The sequence below is a fragment of the Microtus ochrogaster genome, chromosome 10 (assembly GCF_000317375.1).
Source record: "Microtus ochrogaster isolate Prairie Vole_2 chromosome 10, MicOch1.0, whole genome shotgun sequence".
Lineage (NCBI taxonomy): Eukaryota > Metazoa > Chordata > Mammalia > Rodentia > Cricetidae > Microtus > Microtus ochrogaster.
The window spans coordinates 81,582,080-81,602,148 of record NC_022016.1 but is presented as its reverse complement, the minus strand read 5'-3'; the positions used below and the strand labels follow the sequence as shown (position 1 = coordinate 81,602,148).

At 50.4% G+C, this 20,069-nt stretch overlaps 1 protein-coding gene across 8 annotated transcripts in view; it reads right to left on the bottom strand.

The window, feature by feature from the left end:
- Positions 1 to 20,069, bottom strand: part of Camta1 (calmodulin binding transcription activator 1) — an 805,451-nt gene that overhangs the window by 237,750 nt on the left and 547,632 nt on the right. For all 8 annotated transcript variants that reach the window (XM_026782149.1, XM_026782147.1, XM_026782148.1 and 5 more), the window contains exon 3: positions 6,162 to 6,233. In XM_026782149.1, coding sequence (XP_026637950.1) covers positions 6,162 to 6,233 — 72 coding nt within the window. The remainder of the gene's footprint in view (positions 1 to 6,161; positions 6,234 to 20,069) is intronic.

The following is a 20,069-nucleotide window of genomic DNA, read 5'->3' as shown; positions in this document are numbered from 1 at the left end:
AGTGTCATTGTTTCTGTTTGTAATGATTGGGGCATTGCTACGCTGCCCAGGCCGGCCTCAAACGCTCCCTGCACTCTGCGGCCCATCTTCTCTCAGCCTCCGGAGTTCTGGGACTCCTGGCCCCAATTCCTCACAGTGGCTTTGCTCTGGTACCCTATCCAGGCCCCTCCTAGCCTGATTTGCTTTGAATGTGAAGCAGAGATAGCAAATCCCAGGCCTCTCCCTTATACTCTATCTCAAACCTCCTGGCTTGGCTGCCATACCAAGCTGGCCTTTCCTGGGGCCTCTTACCTCTTACTGGGCCAGGCGTGTGGATCTGGGAACTTTAAGCAGCCAGGTTACCATCTGCCTTACTCCTGCAGAAAATATTAACTCCACTGACCACTGAGCAGGTGCCCACATCTGCCTCTCTCGCCTGCCTCATGTCCAAAGGGCTTGTGAGGCTATCCTTCCCACACTTTCTCCCCCATCTCTGAACTCTGGACTCACTTCCCTTCCAGAAAGTCCTTCCAGATCACCTGGTCCATTGCTGTGCTGCCCCAGAGTTCACTGCCTCACATGACTTGAATCCGCAATGTCCCCAGAGGACGTGTGCTTAAAAGTCACGGTCCCCAGTCTGTGGCACTGGGAGGTGGCAGAAACTTAGGGATATGAAGCCCATGGAGGTCACTGGGAATATGTATATGGGGACCTGAGCCCCCCCCTTTCCTCCCAAGCTTCCATGAGGTGAGCAGGTTCATTTAAATGTGTCCTCTGAACCGTGATGTCGTGTGCTACCACATATCCAAAATAAGAGGATTTAGCAACCAGGGACTGGAAACCTCTGAGACCATAAGCCTGCGGTGGTTTGAATAGGTCTGGCCCCCACAGACTCATGTGTGTGAATGCTTGGCCCATAGGGAGTAGCCTTGTTAGAGGTGTGGTCTTGTTAGAAGTGTGTCACTGTGGAGGTGGGCTTTGAGGTCTCATATATGCTCAAGCCCAGTGCGACAGTTCACTTCCTATTGCCTACAGATCCAGATGTAGAACTCTCAGCTCCTCCTCCAGCACCATGTCTGCCTACATGCCGCCATGTTCCCCACCACGATGATAATGGACTAAACCTCTAAAACTGCAAGCCAGTCCCAGTTAAAGGTTTTCCTTTGTAAGAGTTGCTGCGGTCATGGTGTCTCTTGACAGCAGTAGAACCCCTAGCTAAGACACTAAAACAAAACCTTTTTTTTTCCTTACAAGATAGTTACTTTTGGCATTTTGTTATAATACTGCCATGGTTACGCTCCTATACCCACTGTTTCTAGGAGGCTAGGGTTGGCAGAGCCTAGTGGATGGGCAGGAAGCAGCATGTTGAAGCAAAAGTCCCTGTAATCCTCCCATCTGGGGGCTACTTTCATGGCCTAGGGTAAGATGACCAGTACTCGAAGGGTAATGATGACACCTCACAAAGAGGCAGAGAGGACGACCATAGGTGACCTTGACATCTTGCTTCATTCTGCCCCCTGGTGGCTGACTGATTGAAGCACCTCTCCCTTGAAACAAGGGGCATGTAGTGAAGGCTGACTGCCTGGCCAGGAAGCAGGGATCCGTGGTGACCAGTGCTGTAGGTATAGCTACAAGGTAGGACTAGAACCCAGCTCCCTGGGCTCAGAACCCAGTGCTCTTCCAGGACTGGAGTTGAAATGTGAGCTCTTCTTTAGTGAACTGGGATCCCTACACCCTGCCCTATGCTCTTCTCTACTCCCCATAGTCCCCGCTTCACACGGGCCTCTGTTTTGCAGGGCTGTGGTGTGCCAGGAAGGTTCCTCACGGCCTCTGCCCCATGGTTGGAGTGAGCAGTCACACAGCCGTGTGGAGGCGCACCCCCTGCCTTACGTGCAGAAAACATTCATTAAGCATTTTAGAGAACAATGGCAAAGAGAAAAACACTCATTAGAAGCAGAAATGGTTTGCAAAGAAGCCAGCAGTCTGCTGGGAAGCGCAGCCAGAAATGGGGCTCGTTCTTTTGGGAAGCTGTGCTCAAAGGGATGGATCATGGAGGCCAGGGAGCCTGAGGCTTGAGGTCCTGAAGGGGGGATCCTTTCTGTTTAACTCTGTTTATCCCTCCACACTGCTTCTGGCCCTAGTAAAGCTCAGTCCTGAAAGCCGCAGTCAGAACCATGCCAGGCAGTGGGAGTAGAGAATAAAAGATCACTGTTCTGCCCCTTACTTGACTTATATGTGACTGGAGTGTTGGCCCTAGTCTCTGTGGACCTTAGAGACCCACCAAAAATGCAGTGACTGAGCTCCTTGGATCCTGTGATCCCGCTGGCTGTGACACCGAGGCCAAGGGTGAAACAAAGATAGTACGGGTGGTTCCTGCAGAAGTAACCTTCTTCAGGTTATCTGAATCTCAGGATCTGGCCAGTTGGAGAAGTGGGTGGGTTTCAGCCCATTTGGATCCACAGTGCAGCCTGGGATGCTGTCTTGGGCACAAGTGGCCCTACTTTGCAGCACACATGAGATGCCCAGTGTCTCCCACAGCACTGGTACCCATCAGTCACGGCAATGACCTGTGAGCTAACTAGGATCCAGCACCCTACATTCTAGGGCTTGCTTGCTTGTGTCTTGGGTTGAATTATAGTAGAACCTTCCCTAGCAACGAAGAAGGGGAGAATATGATACACACAGATGAACAGAAAGCAGCACCCCAGAAGAAAGTCAGGTGGCTCAAAAATTCTAACTCCATATGACTCAGGTTGACCCTCCGCATCTTGGCACTGACTCCATGCTCCTGCCATTGGTCTTTGGTTTGCTCAGCGCTGCCATTGGGGGGGTTTGTTCAGTTGTGACCTTTTGGACATGTTGACCCCTGCCCTGCCTTGGTCAAGGTTCTGTGCTTGGCACAGAGGGAAACAAAGGTGGGGAGTTCCTAGGGAGCTCCACTATGAGTAAAGGGTTCCCAGCAGATTTCTCTGAGTGTAGAGCAGAGGCCCCAGTTTTGCTAAATGTCTTTAAGGTAGCCTCTGCTGGAAGATATTTAAGGATAGAATTGAGCCATGGCTATGAACAGGAGCTGGTGACTGAGCTGAAGCCACAGTGGCCAGTGGTAGGGGATTCCTTGAGGAATAGCCTTTATCCAGAGGCTTCCTACTGAAAGTCCTGCCCTTTCCAGAAGGCTGTCTTGCTTCAGCCATGTTACTCAGCAGATGGTGGCCTGTATGCTCCTGGATTACCAGGCTTCTTCTTCAGCACCTCCCCAGGGCCTGTCATCCTGTCCATCAGTTACCTTTCTTAGCTCTCATGGGGCCCTGCCCCCACACCTTCACACCCACCAATCCTCTTTCATGGTGCTTGGTATTGGAGGCAAACCCAGGCCAAATTGTATCTGGGCATCTTCTTTAATAGCAGAGAAATTAAACCTGAGCATGTTGTCATAGTCTGAGTGTTCTAGCACTAGAATAAACCACTCTGAGCAGCACTAGCTGCTGTTGAAATGCCTGGTTTAGAGTGGACAGGACATGGTTTGAACTAATTGCTTTGGCATAAGCTCCCTAACTTCTTGTCACTTGGTCTTACTGGGGAAGGTGATTACACTCTGGGCACCCCACTTCAGGGATTTCTGCAGTGCCTTGACCAGGATGCAGCCCCATGTGCTGTCACTTTGATCATAGGAAGAGCTGTGTTTGAGGACCCACAGGTGAGGAATGGGGGCAACAATTCTCCCTGGTATGGGATGGGAAGTGAAGATGTCCAGAACATCCAGGTTGATCCTGTTGCACTGATCTTTGGTGCAGGTTGGGTTGGGGTCTCCAACTTCCTGTCAGCTCAAGTATGACAAGCTAGACACAAGCACAAGAACCACCCCATGCGTATCTTCAGTACCCAGGGGACAGAGCAGAGAAGCAGGGAGTGAGGGCAAACAGAGGATAGAACTTTCCTCCTTGCTGCAGGGGCATCTGGGAACTACCATAACACAGCTATGGAGAAGACATCAGCTCTCATGCTGCCCAAAGGTGTCTGCTTCCAGCAGAGGAAGTTCAGTGGAATTAAAAAAACCACAAGACCACAATGGGGTGAGAAGAAGCAGTGGAGACAGGTATAGAGTGGACATGGAGGAGGTGGGCATCTTTAAGGAGAGGTGGCACCCTTAAGGACTGTGGGCAAAATGTGAGCAAGCCAGGAGCATTAGGAGTCTCAGCCTGGTGTGGCACAGAGGGCAGGTCACAGATGTATTCTAACCAGGGGCATAAATACCAAAAGAAAAAGTCACAACCAGTGCCAGGGGGCTGTAGGTCTAGCAAGGAGTTTCCAAAAGCCACGGGATGCTTGGAGTAAATGAAGTTTCTGGAACCCAGCACCTGAACCGGGGAACCATGATCATGTCCTAGCCAGGCCAGAGCACTGCCCTCAAAGCAGAGTCCCCACACTCAGCTGCCAGTTTTCTAGTGAGGAAACTCTCGCCCGATGGCTTAGAATCTTCAGAGCATTTTCTCCTAACCAAAGTAGCACTCCATGACTACATAAACCACCCTCAAAATGACACAGCTCTGAGACAGTAGAAAAATAGACACTCCTACATCAGCCTCCAAGGGACGCAGAGGCAGGAAAACTGACAAAGGAGCAGAACATCTGGTCAACCAGGATGTCATTCCCTAAGGAATGTACCAAGCCACAGACAATTAATTCTGAGAACTGGGAGAGAACAGAAGGGCTGGTGGCTACAGCTGGGAACCAGGATAGTAGGGCTCCAACATGGCTGGACCTTGGCCTCCCTATCCAGACTGCTCCAAGCCCATGGACACCTTCCAGGCCATTCTCCATGGAAACAGTGGCCTCTCTGCGCTTGGTTATCTTTGAGGCTCTTTTTTCTGCACACATGGAATGATGCTTGTCAGTTGTTTCCCCTCAGTTAGGACCCTCAGGTCCTTTGGGCCACCAAACCCCATGTACTTGATAGCTTGAACAGGAGCAGGCACAGACAGTGGAACCACAACAATGAGTTCTCCAGCTGCAGCTCCTGGACAGAGGAAGTAGGGCAAACTTTCTTATAAGGGGAATGGTGACAGGTCCACTGTGTTGGGTCTTACGAGACTTTGTATAACAGAGGGCTAACTTGGGAAGAGACACAGGTTCAGTCCCACTGGATAGATCCTCATTCCTACACCCCTCACAGTACCATACACTCCAGGACTTCTAGAAAGAGGCTAGGTAGCCTCTGTTTAGCTCTGCTGTGTTAACACCACAAAGGCTGCATATTAAGTACCACGGACAGCGTCTATCTAGCGAGCACCACGGACAGAGGCTGCCCATCTAGCACCATGGACAGCGACTGCCAAGTCAGCGCCGCGGGCAGAGACTGCTATCTAGCACCACGGACAGAGGCTACCTAGCTGCACCACAGGTGTAATCTGTTTAACCATAACCTCAGGGGTTGTCTAGCCATCAACTTGGACAGAGCTGTCTACCCAGCACAATAGACAGAAGCTATATATCCAGCACCACGGACAGAGGCTGTCTATCCAGCACCACGGACAGAGGCCATCGATCCAGCACCACGAACAAAGGCTGCTTAGCTATACAAGAGACTTAAGCTTTCTTTATCCATGACCACAGAGGCTGTCTAGCCACCACCATGGACAGAAGCTACTCTCCACAAGTTTGGCAGATGCTTCCACCCACCTCTGTCTTTAAGGCAGGCATCACAAATCAACCACAGGGCTCCTTCCCAAGGAGTCATGACCTGATCCTCCTCAGCAGCATCCCAGTCAATCCCACTGCACCTAAAACACCCCTGGAAACATGTTTTCCACATGTGCCTTCTGACTAACCAAGAGAGCAAATGAATGTCTGGTTTGTAGTCAAGAGGAATTTTATAGTGAGGGCAGACACCTCTTATTAATCCTCATCAACAGGCAGCCAGGGACCTTGGTGCCCCAAGGCATCTACTCATTTTCTCCCTGGATGAACAAGGTGTACCCTGGCCACGAGGTCTCTCTATCTCTTTTCTGGAACCTTACAATCAGACCAGTCACCAAAGAGCCTTGGCACACACTGCTGAAAGCTAGGACCAGGGCTTTCAGCCCAAAGTTGCTGTCACACGCAGGAGCCCCATGCCCCCTCAGCACCCTCCATGGGCCCTTCCCGAGCACCGGCGACGCAAGAAGAATCCAGTCCCAGCCACCTACCTGAAGGAGCCAGTAGCACCTCCGGTGGAAAGTGGGGATGATGGAGGAATGGACATAGCAGCCGTACAAGCACTAGGGAGAGAGGAAAAACGAGAGTTCAGTTGGAAAGAGGGAAGGAAGGAAGGAAGACAGTGCAACAGAGAAGGAGCAAGATGGTCATGCCACTGTTGGCAGACCTGGGGAAACTGAGGTACAGGGTGCACTCCAGGGATAGGGTCTAAGATGGATTGTGGGGCATGCCAGTAGGAATATAGGCAACAGGCACTGTATCCTGTGGAGGACTAGAGGCACTTGAGAACTCAGAACTTCCAGGCAGCATTTAGGGGCCGAAGTCACAATATTCATTGCTATAGCCTATGTTGAGATCCTTGGGTTTATGGGAAGTACTGAAGGTTACCTTGTGGATTAAAACACACACACACACACACACACACACACACACACAGACCATACTGCCCCAGGGTAGTCATCCTTTATTGATATGAGTCCAGTGCTGACAGGAACAAGGTTGAGCAACAGCAAGGTGAATCTATAGATGTAGGGGTACCACCTGCCATACATCCTACTTTTATTTTTGAGCAAGGGTTGGTTGGTTTGCTCCTGTGTTTGCTTGCTTGCTTCTTGTATTTATTACACTAGATTTGGTTGGAAAATGGAGGGTAGGGTCACTCATGGTCAGGGCTGAGCTGGGAGGAGGGTCAGCTCTCAGGTGCCTATCACCTGGTCTACCCAGGTGGAGTTGACTGTTGGGTGAACTGCACTGAAGCCTGTTTCTGGGTGGGAGCAGCTGATCTGCCTACAGAGATTGATTTTTGGGGGTAAGCATGTTAGGGAGATGGGAGGGAACCCAAGGTGTTCTGTCCATTAAAAACCATCTGGAAATTTGCATGGGAGAGAAAGATGCCAAGCCACATACAGCTCACCAATTTGGAAAGGGCTGTTTCAGGGTGCTTACTGATGGGTCCACCTCAGAGTCTGTGCCAAAGTCTTTGTTTTGGGCTTATAAGTGAACCAACCTTCATTTTTTCCATCCTCAGTTCCCCTGATTTGTCAAGGTAAATGGTCCAGAAAGGGTGGAGCAGAGAGAGAAGGAAGAATTGGCAGAGCTGCCCAGGACACGGAAGGACTGTCCCCATCTCCCGTCACAAAAGCCCCCTCCCACACAACAGCACTCCAGAGAGGAATGGCAGGCAGCTTCCTCTTGGCATGTCTGCCAGACATCTTTTATAGCTCTCCCCCCACAAAGACCAAGTGCAATTTGGCTTGACTCAGAGTCCATTTGAGCCCTGCCTGTCTGATTAGCAGAGTTGAAAGAGAAATCATTTTGGACTCTGGGATTCAGGCTGCAAGAAAATCAGATTTCCAATATGTTAGAACTTTTACAGATCGCTGTCAGCTGGGATTTAAGCCCTGTACAAACCAAACAAACAAAGCGGAAATTAATTTAAACGATTCCCTTGCAGTTCTTGCTCATGAAATGTATTTATTATTAAGAAGGCAATATTCTTCCCTGACTTTCCTGGTTTTCAAGTTGCTATGTTTTGGTTTTGTGATTGGAACTTTTTTTTGATCACCCATTTCTGGCTAGGCTTGTTTGGATTTTTTTTTTCTGGAAGTGTTTGGTTAGCAATGAAACAAGCAGCCGCTTGTGGCTTTCTGTGATCTCTCTCCCTCATGGGGTCCACACTTCTTATGGGCAGTTTCTTTGTTTGTCTCATGTCATGAGCTAAGCAGAGGGAGACATGGATGGTTCCTGCCTCTGTCCTCTCATTGTTTATTCCTCTCCAAACCTGAAGTGAACAAGGCTGACTTTCGGTGTCATATCTCCCTCCAGTGCCTTCTTGGCACTGTGGACCTTAACCTTCATGAAACCCACATTTGGGCCGTGAATTTGCCAAGCATCTGGTCTGCCCAGCCTATGAGAGTTGAAAAGAAGTAAGCAGGGACACCCTCTCCAGACATCCGAACCCCTATTGCCAACAACTCATCTACCCAGAACTGCCTGGAATCACTGGGTAAGCAAAATGAAGCTCAAAAGAAAAATAGGTGCAGGGCTTGTTCATTTAAACTAGAGGAGCCCCCAGGCCTCACTCAGAACCACAGGATTGTTTTTCAGATGTCCCCTGTTCCTCTAACCACCACCATGTTCCCATGTCTCTTGTCTCATCAGAGGAGAGATAGGAAGTTAGGAATACGGATGAGAGGGAACACAGCCTTGGCTGTATCTTGACAATGTGGGCCTTGTGTGGGGAGAAACCAGGAGCCCCAGGGTGTGAACCTCCATCAGCCTATGAATTATCCTATGAATCTTACTGTCTGTCTTTCTGACCAAGGCTTTGGGAATCTTACTAAGGCTTCTGGGTAAAGCTGAGTGCCTCTCTCCTTCCAGGACATAGGGCTCCCAAAGCTTTGTATGGGCAATGACGGGGAAGAGTAAATATTTCATTTTCATTTGTGGTACACAGTAAGATGAGGACTTTCCTCACACATGAGATGAGACTCTGGACATGGCTTGATGTGTTTACACTCAAAGGGTTTTTTTCGGTGTTGATTTCAAGAGACACATTTTTGTGTTGAGTGATAGATTCCTGTCCTCATGGGGGAAGGAACACACAGCAATGTGCTCAGGGAGGTGGATGCTGTGTAGGCAGAAGATCTAACTTAGATACCCCACTCACTCACCAGCTCAGAATCTCATCATCATTCCAGGCTGGAAAATTGGTGTCACTCCTATGATTTCTGTCAGTGTGGCCATGAGAGATGAAATGGGACAATGGAATGCCTAGGTCAGTCTCTGAGCTCAGCATATGACAAACATGCTGCTGGCTCTCATCAGGTTGGAGAGGCTTCAGAGGGGGCTGGGAAGCCAGAAAAATGAGTAGGGTTGACTGAGTCAAGAGACAGAGATGGGTAAGAGAGCATCAATGACAGGACAATCTGGGGGCAAGGATGAGGTGAGATGGTGCTGAGGAAGAACGAAGACGGACAGATGGACAAATGGAGTGTAGAGTGCCCTAAGTTAGTTATTATGGTCAGATCACCAACAGTGACAGCAAGGAGGTGGCTTTGTTCCCTATCTAGGAGCAGTGAGAAGCCAGGGAATGTGATGGTCACACTTGGCATATGGTCACTATGGCAACAATGTGGCTGGGGAACAGCAACGGCATAAGGACGGGTCTAGGGAAGGCAGGGGTAGGGTAGGGTTGAGACAATGACAGCAGTAGTAAGAAATAAGCACATCAGCAAGGAGTAAGGATGACATCCAGGTTCTAGGGGGCCAGTAGGTACATGGCTGTCCTATCCTCGGGGACAGTGGCTCCTGGGTGCAGAAGACCTGGAGGATTGGTTCTAGATTCCTTCTGGGTGATGCTGAGGAGCTTATGGGCATCCATCTCAGGAAAGTGTGTGGGATGGAGAGGTGTGTGACTGGTCAGTGGGGTGGGAACCGTGTTCAGGAGGGGAGGTGGGCTAAACACTTGGGATCCCCACTGTGTGTCCCTTTCTCCCCATGTGTTCACACCAGCTCAGGCCACCTGCTACCCTGCGCCACCTCAGCTTGCTTGCCACGACCAATCCTCGTCTGGGCTTCCCAACCCTTTCACTGATCTCAAGCCCGAGTGGTGATGATATCACTGAGCTGATTGAGGATTAACTGTGCAACATCTCACAAGGCAGTATATCAATCTGTCCCTTCACCCACTCCCTCTAAAAGCAACCAGCTTTGTCTGTTGAGGTTTGTGCTGTACAAACTCCAGGCCTGATGTGATCAGGCTGTAGGGTGTGCCTGGGGCCTACCCAGGTGGAGCTTTCCATTTTAGGGGCTGGGATGTAGCTAGAAGAAGCTCTCTGTCTAGGTCTGTGGAGGTGTGTGTGTGTGTGTGTGTGTGTGCATGCACACATATGTGTGACTGGGTGTGAGTGTGTGTGATTGCATATATGTGGGAATGTATGTTTCTGTGTGTAAGTGTATGTGTGTGATCGTGTGTGGCTGTATATGTGAGTGTGAATATGTGTGTGTGTGTGTGCAAGTGTATATCCATGTGGGTAAATGAGAGTGTGTGCCGTGGCTTCCCCGCTGTACATAAACCCAGATTCACAAAGACAAATAATGCAATTCTCTCTCATATTAGAATCCCTTGTTGAATTTTTATATGTGTGTATTTATATGGGACTGAGGATGGGCAGAGGTTAGGCCCATGGGAGGAGAATAAAGAGGCTTTAAAAGAAAGGGCTGTCAGGGGGCTCAAGGCCACGACAGGGGAACCCACAGAGACAGCCAACCTGAGCTTGTAGGAGCTCATGGACTCTGGACCAACAGCTTGGGAGGCTGCATGCTGCTGACCTAGGCCCTCTGCCTGTGACGGTTTGTAAGGCTTGGTCTGTTTGTAAGCAGTAAGATTAGGACCTGTCCCTGGCACTTAGCTGGCTTTTGGAAACCTGTTCCCCATGCTGGATTACCTTGCCCAGTCTTTATGCAGGAGGAGGAGCTCTGCTGTGCCTCCTTGATATGCCATGCTTTGTTCAAGCCCATGGGAGGCCCGCCCTTTTCTGAAAGGAGATGGAGGAGAAGTGGATGGGGAGGGGGATAGATGGGAGGCAGAAGTGGGAGATGGGAGGGGAAACTGTGGTTGTTATGTAAAATAAGTTTAAAATGTTAATAAAATAAAACAAAGAGGGGGCTGTATCACAGAACACATGTGCTGCAGAAATGGAGGGGAGAAGGGGCAGGAGGATAAAATTAGGGATGGGACTGGAAATCAGGGAGAGAAGCAGGTGGGGGTAGGGATCAACCAAGGAAGCCTGTTGTTTTATTTACCAATTACAAAACAAATGTATATGTGTGTGGTGGGGGGGTAGACACATAAGAGACAGAGAGAGAGAGAGAGAGAGAGAGAGAGAGAGAGAGAGAGAGAGGGAGGAGGCAACTCGACACTTTTTCATCCTCAGCAGAATAGTCCTGAGAGGAGGCACAACTGGGTCAAGGCCCCACAGCTTCCTTCCAACACACCCAGGAAATGGCACCTCCTCTTAAGTTCTCAGGATTGCCTCTGTGACACAGCTTTTCTTTTTTAATAAAAAGCAAAGATGACGTAACAGAGGAAACCAACAGCAATGACCAGCCGCCTTCAAGGCCAAGGCTTTGCCGGAGCAACAGGTTTGAGGTGTGCCCCCTGGGTCTGAGCTCATGTGGCCCTTCTCCATAGAGTGCAATGTCCCTGGAGCCTTGGCCTCCCTAGAAGAAATACCCCTTGTGCTGTTTTCTGAGATCCACAGCAGGCGTGGACACAAAGGACCGCATCCTCGAACCTGCAGTCTTCCAGTGACTTTCTTTCCTGAAAAGCGCCAGTCGTACGTTAGTCTCTGCTTTGCCACACAGCACACTCCTTAGACCTAGAGCAATCAGGGCGGGAGCAGTGAGGGCACGGGGAGTTGAAACATTTGAAAGCCAGAGTCTGTTTCTCCTAGGCCAGTAGGACTCAATCAGTAAGGGTTTCTGGAGCCTCCTGCACCTGCCCGTGAAGAGCCGGTCGGTTTCCTGAAACATCCAGGTCTCCATAGAGAGGCACTGTTCAACATGGCAGCCTCCAGCCATGTGTGGCTGTGTGAATCCTTTATATGAAGTCAAACGAAAGGTTCAGGTCACAATGCTGATACATGATACTAGGGTTAACCTTGAATGTGAGGGTGGGGTTTAGGGTCACCATGGAAACCAGCCTCTGGGTGCATCTGTAAGGGGGCTTCTAGATTGGTTAGTTCAGGTGGGAAGATGGGCAGCACCATCCCATGGGCTGAGATGCCCAGACTGAACAAAAAGGAGAAAGCCAGCTGGGCACCAGCATTCCATGGTCTCTGCTTCCCGTGGATGCAACTTCACCCGTTGCTTCATGCTTCTGCAGCAGCCACACCTTCCCACCATGGCAAAATGCATCTCCTGGAACTGGGAAGCAACAATTCCTTCCTTGAATTGCTTTTGCTGGATGTTTTATTACAGCGATAGGAAAAAGTTACTAATAGCCCAAGACCTTTGAAGGCAGAATTCCAGGCACCAATATATGGCAAGGACTTGGGGAACAAAAACGTTTGTAGGCCCGATTCCATCATTCTCCCAAGGCCAGCAGGAATCAATCAGCAGAGATTTCCAGAACCTGTCCCAGAAGAACTCGCCCCTTAAAGCTCTCTCTAAAGTGAGAATAATACCTGCTGTGTCCTCAGACCAGGGCATGTGCTAGCAAATCTCATCTCTAATCCTCTCACTAGGGCCAGACTCCTCTGTGGACTTCCCTGCTGAGATCACAGCAGCCAGGCTGCCTGCCAGGGTCTGAGATCTGGCTGTGGCTGATGCGGTGGCCTCTGCACTCCTCAATGGCATGGCTCCCCTCTCTCTCTCTCCGGGGGTGGGGGTCAGGTAACTGTCTCTACAAAGACGCACAGAGCAAATGGCTTCTCAATGTGCTTAGTTTAATTCGCTCACTTGTGTCTGATGGATCCATGACAGAGACAAAATGGGTTTAAACTGTGCCTCAGTGTAGAGGTGATGGGGGAAAAGAGAAGACGGGGAGGAGAGGAGAACCTTTCTGGAAGATAGCAGCTCAATCCTGTTGAAATAAGGGGGAAATGAGAGACAGCCACAACTACCCGGGGCATGGGGCACCCTGGGCAAGCAGACCTGGGCTCAGATGTACAAGGAAGGGAGAGTAGAGCTGATCTCAGGGAGCTTTCTACTGCCTTCCTCTCTAGAACCCCATCTTCTTCTATCCCCTAGGTTCCTGGCAGGGAGTGAGTCCCAGTAAATGATTAACCCATGTGGGAGAGCCAAGTGTTCAGAGTGAGTGAGATGTCGTCCTCCCATGCTGAAGGTCAGCAAAGTGACCTGAGAGGAAGGAACTTTTGAGTTGTGATAAAAGCGTAGAGGAGGTGGCCAGGGAGTTGATGGGTGGGAGACACCAGGCTGGGTAGACAGCAGAGGCCTGTCGAGCAGTGGGTTCTGAATGCAGGGATGCCAAGGTTCTTCCTGGGTTTCTTGTCTGTATGGGAGCTCAGGGGCAGAGCCTGTGGTTTTCAGACTGCCCCGTGGAAGCCCTCATTAAGATCCAGGACCAGTGTGTCAGCAGATAAGCTCGTGTGTGAAGCAAATGCCCCACGGTTTCTATCATTCTCCATGGTCAGGGCTCTCAGTTGACTGTGGGCAGCTCTGAGGACTAAGGGGCCAAGCGTGGGTCTCCTCCTATGTTCCCATCTCATCCCTCAGGCCTTCTTTCCTGCTGTAGTTGGGAAGTCTGCGGGGGCCCACAGAAGTGGATCCATTCCACCTTGACTAAAGGTCAGAGAGTTGAAACCTATTCTTGCCCCTTCAAGGTCATTGACGGGAGATTTGACTTAAGGTGTGGCTACTCACGAAGATATTGTGATCTAGGGTGTGGTTACTTGGTATTTTGAGTATTAAGATGGTTAACCACCTTGTTTGTTCCTTATATCCTGATAGAAAATTCTTTTTCTTTCTTCCCGTCTTTTGGATTGGGGTATTTAAATATCATAAGAAATAAACACAGGTGGATTCAGTATTCACTGGGCTGCCCTCCTGGTACTATCCTATGTCTCTGTATTTATTTTTTATCTCTGTGTATTTCTGCCTAATAGCTCTAATCCACGCGGCTCTACCCTGGAACATACAAACCCACTGAGGCTGGGCCCCAATAGATGTTGTCCCACTGTGTGGCTATGGATGGCACCCAATGTGGGGCTCATGACCTATGAACCCCAACAGATGGCACCCAATGTGGGGCTCATGACATATGAACCCCAACAGATGGCACCCAATGTGGGGGCTCATAACAGATTAACTCTGACATTAGTCTTTATGTGGCAGAGGGTGAGAACCCCTGATTCTAGCTGTGACCCCAGAGGCAAGAGAGTCTCTTGCTTCTAGATCTGGGATAACAACACCAAGGGGGTACTCAACCTTCCTGGGTATTGAGCCTAACTCTAGGGAAGTCAGCGGGAAGGAGGAGCCTATGAGGTTCTCTAGAGGCCTGTAGGGAGCTATGGCTGCAGACAGGATGAAGAGCAAGCGAGGTGCATGTGTCTACCAAACAGAACTACAGAGGCTCCAGGGTCGGGCCAAGGGCAGTCTTTTCCTGATGAAAGTTTGATATATTAGGGAGAAACTGCTCTACAAAAATCAGTTTTTCCCCCAGAATCTTCTAGATCCCCATATCCACTGGCAGCTACATAGCAAGGCACAGAACAAGTGATGCAGGTATCCTGAAAGCAGAGACTGATCCATGGTGTCTCAGGAAGAGCTTGTATGGGACAAGCAGAAGGTGACATGGGGATACTCTAACTGCACAAGGCATCTTTAAGGGGGTGCAATGCCTAGACAGGCTCAATGTCTTGTCCAAGGTCACCCAGCTTCTTAGAGACCTGAGGGACCTTGTCTGACTCCTAAAGCCCCTTGTGCCTTCTTCCTCATCATGCCACCCCTGGGCTGCTTCTTACTGGTGCCATAGACAAGAAGTCAGGTCTTCTGTGGGGCCTGTCTTTGTCACATGCAAAAGTAATGAAGTCCCTGGGATGGCTTCTAGCACTGTCCTCACTGAAGGATTTGGTTTGTATTAATTTTAGACCAAATAATTCAATTCGCATGCTGCTTGCATGAGCGCTGGGGCTCGTAACTTGTTAAGTAGTGAATCGCTTTAAAATGAGTCTGAGCTAGATGGATTGCAGGCTGACATGGCCTCCAGGGTGGGGTGACAGCAGAGACTGGGATTACTAGATCATCATTGACCAAGGCTCCCATCTTGCTCCTCTTCTCCGACTACCACAGCAGTGTGTCCCCACATGGCCTGTGTCCCTGCCATGCTGGACACTAGAATCAGTCGGCAAAAGGACTCTAAGCCCCCAGTCCTGACATTCTCCAGTAGCCAAAGCAGATGCCAGGATGCCCAACTAGTCTGGGACTCTTCTGGAAACAGCCCCTGCACACTGCACTTTCTTTGGGGAATTGGGGAAGTTTGTTGAGCAGGGGTAGAAAATCTGCCAAAATATCATCTTCCCAGACTCCAAGGGGAACCCCCTCCCTCACATCTGGCACCAGGGTAGCCCTGTCTTTTCATGATGTTAAGATGGTCTTTAGGTCAACTAATTGGACATCCCTGTGTTGGATGCTGTAAGGAACCTGGAAGGACGGGCAAGGGTGGCCCTATAAGGACCCTCCTGCACAATCTTTGAAAGTACAGTTGTGAGAATTTTTCTTCACAGATGTGGCAGCTGAGGTCTTCCTCGGGTAGGCTTAAGGGGATGTCACAGCTGGATTCTGAACTCTCATTAGATCTGCAAAGCCTATAGGAGCTGTGATGCAGAAGATCTGGCCCACACCACAGAGGGATGCTGGGGACCAGGTGGCTGAACCTGGCTGTGCAGCTCAGGTCTGTCAAGGCAGAGGCAGAAAGAAGGTGGGGCCCACACCACAGAGGGATGTCTCAAACCTCCCCCAACCATGGGACGCCTGTGAAGGAAAAGACAGAGATCCTTGTCTCTTCCTGGGACACAGAAGTCTGAAGAAAGGCCTGTTGGTCCCAGTCCATTACAAACAGCAGACGCTCCAGGCCTCTAAATGAGCATGAGCTAAGGGGAGGAGTTCTCAGGAAGAGCAAGCAGAGAAGGCCGAGAGAAACATACTGGTCTCTGCAGCGGAGTGAGCAGGGCCCACTAGTCTTTAGACGGAAAACACCTGCTGTCTCCCACCCTGTGCAGCATCAGGAAAAGGGGAACGCTGAGTTCTCAAACTAGAGAGTTTACTGACATTTCCGCAGATGTTCTAGAGTACTTCTCTAGCAGGGCCATTTTGGGGAGTGGGATCTCAAAGCAAAATGAGGGACAGAGTGAAGAGCAGAGGGAAGCGGCAAGCACTGGGAAAGGGGCCAGCAGGGGGCAGACTGTCCTGTCTCAGGGTCACAGCACAGCATGGACATAGCATAGGTGTCCTGAAACTGGCACCAGCCCCAGCAGCATTCACCTCCTTCACCTGGTCCCACCTGCAGGAGACAGCCACACTGCGCATGTGCAGAGGTGGAACTACACTACGCATGTGCAGAGGAACCATCCCAGCAACGCATTGTCAGCCTAAGGACCGCATGAATGAGGAGCACAATAAAGATTAAATGAAGTTTTAGATAAGGAGGCATAAAAATCATGTTCAAAGATATAAATAAGATTCCCAGAGCTCTGGCTTTATTGTGTTGGGGGGATGGCTTCCAAGATTAATAAATTAATGGACATAAAATAGAGTAATGGGTAAAAACTGATAATAAGGTAAATTTGTCTGTGCTGCTGGCATGGACTCCAGCTGAAAAGCTCTGATCAGAGATGACCAGGCCATGATGAGAGAGTGCACACCTGTTCTGAGATTGTCTTGCCCCTACACTCTGCTCCTGCCTCCTTCTAGGGTGAAGTCCAGGTACTTATTCACCCTCGCACGAACATTCTTCCACTCTCTGGGCATCCTCAGTCAGGAGCACATGGTTCCTGTCCCTCCAGCCCTGGCTCACTGCTCTGGGAAAGTCAACAGATGCTGGAGGCGCCCTACTTGCTGTCTTAGGGATCTGTGCTGGTGTGTGGACCTCGGACCCCAAAAGGGAAGAACAGAGCTCCTCCCCTACCCTTGCAGGTGTGCCAGGCTGCCTGGCCCTGCTTGTCCTGTGGTCAGCTGGAGCTGTCCCCAATGGGCGTGTGTTCTCATCCAGCCAGCCCCCGCCCCCCGCCACAGGAGCTTGTTCCTCCAGCCAATTTCAATATAGCCTTGCCATTTCTATTACAAATACTTCCGAAGCTACAAGACATAAATAATAAATAAATGAAGTGAAATTTCCTTTCTCTCATCAAAGTGTATTGCTCAGACTCATTTCTTGTAGACTTGTCAAGTGGTTGGAGCTGATCTTGATTGTGCCGCTGGTTTGTATTGATGACAGCTAGACATCTCCCCTCCCTGCTCCTCCTTCGCTCCCTCCCTGGAAATGAAACCTTCCACTCTTTATTCGTCCTGCCTGAACGAGGTGTTCTGGGTGAGGCTCTTCTCGGTCTGGCATTCCCGTTGCCAGCAGCCTCTGGCTGTTTTGCACGGTTAGACAAAGGATGACTAGGGAGCCGCTGTCCACAGTGCTGGTACGCTTTCTGGGGCTGAGGGTTCTGGACAACTCCAGGGAGCCAACCTCTTCTCCCACCTCCTCCCTCCAGGCCTATCCTCCAGAGGGGAGCCGAAGTGTGTGGGTAACAGAATCCCACACTCCAAGCTGCCACTGGTCATTCTAAATGAGAGGGAACACAAGCGGCGGCTGGGATTGGTTCCCTCTGCAGGTGGGCCGAGGTACTGCACCTGCAAAACACCTGTGACACCATCCCGGTAGCAAGGCACGCCTTTGCCACGCAGCTGCACTCAGGCAGGAGTCTGGGAAGGAATTCTTACTTAGAACAGGTCATGAGGCTTTGTTTGTGAAGAAGGTGGGGGAAATGCCAGGCCAGACTGTGGCTATGTTAATGCGAGGCTGGGCTCCCTGCCAAGACATTAAGCAGGAGTCGAATTCCTCAAACCAGCTTTAATCAGCAGATTTTTAAGGTTAGAATTACTCTCTCCTCTCAAGGCTTGCCAAGGTTAATTCTGGCCTGAGCATGCAGAATTAATGGGCTGGACAGAGGGAATCGACCTTTCCCCGATTTTTTCTTAAGTTCACAAAAACATCTCTACAAAAGGAGAAGGTGGCAGGGCTGGGCCCCCAGGGGAGGGAATACCCAGCACCAGGCTGTCCAGCCGGGAGTCCATGTCAGGAATACACACAGTCATACTAACGCCAAGTCAGGTTGACACACGGGCAGGATGGGCTTCCAGCCTCACCCTGGGAGCATGGCGTGTGGAGGTCTTGACAGTGGGCATCCTACCTAAGCCTCCGATGTAGCTGTCTGAGCTTAGACATCTCAGCATGGATAGGGTCTAGCTGGCCAAGAGAAGAACAGAGGCCTCTCCTAGTCCTGCATTCTCAGGCACAGATCTGATCTTGGCCATTTCAGGCTTCTTGGGTAGAAGAAGGAGCCCCATGGGAGTCCCCAGCAGGAACAGGGTGTGGTTTTAAACTCCCTCTCATAGGGTAACTATGGGCCAGGGCTGTGTTCTCCCCTGATACTAGTGAGAACAGGATGGGACATCAGTTCCAGTCTTGCAGGGTTGTTGGGTGAAATGACAATGATTTTTGTGACTGACATCTACATGTCATCAGTAAACACAAGCTTCTTAATTTCCTCACCTGGTGATCCACCCTCATCTCTTTAGCCCCCATGGTATCCCCTCTGGTGGTCCCTGGAGAACCCTGCCTGGGCTGCACCAAGAGAGCCCTCCTTTGTCTGAGGTCAGGGCTATAAAAATTGCTGGGCCTCCTGAGGCTGCTGGTCCTGACCACACTGCCAGGATGGCTCCTTCCCTCCCAGCTCAGGTCACACCCCAGGCTTGGTCGGAAGCTCAGGTCCTGTCCTCTTGACTTTGGCTGGGCTCCTCACTTCACAGCAAGCAAATCTGAAGGCAAGACTGCCTATCCTTCCCTGCACTGTACAATCTACATGGCTACCGCTGGCCACAGCAAAGTAGACCATTCCTGTCCTGGCTCCCACATCATCTCTCACTCTGCCACACCCCTTCTAGCCCTAGAATGGGGACAATGTTGGCTCAGGGTACTACCAGATCCCTCTCCCTCCCCCTCCCCTTTTCATTTGGCACCCTTCCTGAAATTCTGAGCTGTCCCTAGGATTGTGTGTGTGTGTGTGTGTGTGTGTGTGTGTGTGTGTGTGTGTGTATGGTTTCTATACTGTAGTGTCCAGACATCCACTATAATGTCTAAAAATACTCAATCTGCGGGCACAAAGCTGCAGGGACTGGCTGCCTTGACACATACATACATACATGAGAAATTAACCTTTCTGGCTGGCAGACTGTAGATTTGTGGTCCAGAACCACTGAGATAAGGGCCACTGTAAGCTGTCAGGCTCCCCCTGGCTTTGAAGAGAGGGAGGTACAGACAGGAGGAGCTGCCTACCCTCTGCCATGGGTTGCTCAGCCGAGCCAGCATGTTGTGGAAATTGGGCTGTTGATGTCTATTTGTGCTCCTCTGCCTGGCTCCCTAAAGCCTCTCCCAGCCACCTTCTTGACTCAGCAGCTCTGTACATACCCCCTCCCCATGGGCTCAGGCCAGGACTTAAGCTCCTAGTGGGAGGGAATTGGGGTCTCACTGTATGCGCTTGCGTGGAACCCAGCAGAGCCTGTCCAAAGGGCAGCTCTTTTGAAACCTCTTTCCAACATCCACAGAAGCTGTGGTCCACTCCTCAACAGTTAACCATCACATTGCCAGATGACTGGCAGTTGTGTGCCTAGGTAGATGCACCACAGAGCTGAACACAGGTTCATGTCGCACAGATCCACAGTGACACTCTTTACGCAGGCTCAAGCAGCCTACGAGCCCATCCAGAGATGAACTGGCGAGCAAGATGTGGCACATCTGCACAAAGGAATATTACTCACCCATGAAAAGGAATAAAGACCACAACATACACGATTATAAGTAATATACTAGCTGACAGAAGCCAGAAAGTGATGTATTCAGTTGTTTTACTGCCCTTGTTGTCATGACACCTGACAAAGACCACTCACTCAGGGAAGGCTTAATACTGTATATGTTGTATTTTCTGAGACGGCTCTTAGGCTCGCTCAAACATGACACCCGGCCAAGAATGAACTTGAACTCCTGACCCTCCTGTCGTTAACTTCCCAGGAGGTATGTATACGTACCATATACACAGCTTTGGGGTCACAGCTGGATAGTCCAGTGTGTCACATGACGGGAGGAGGGCAGCAGGAGTGGGAGGGGCGTC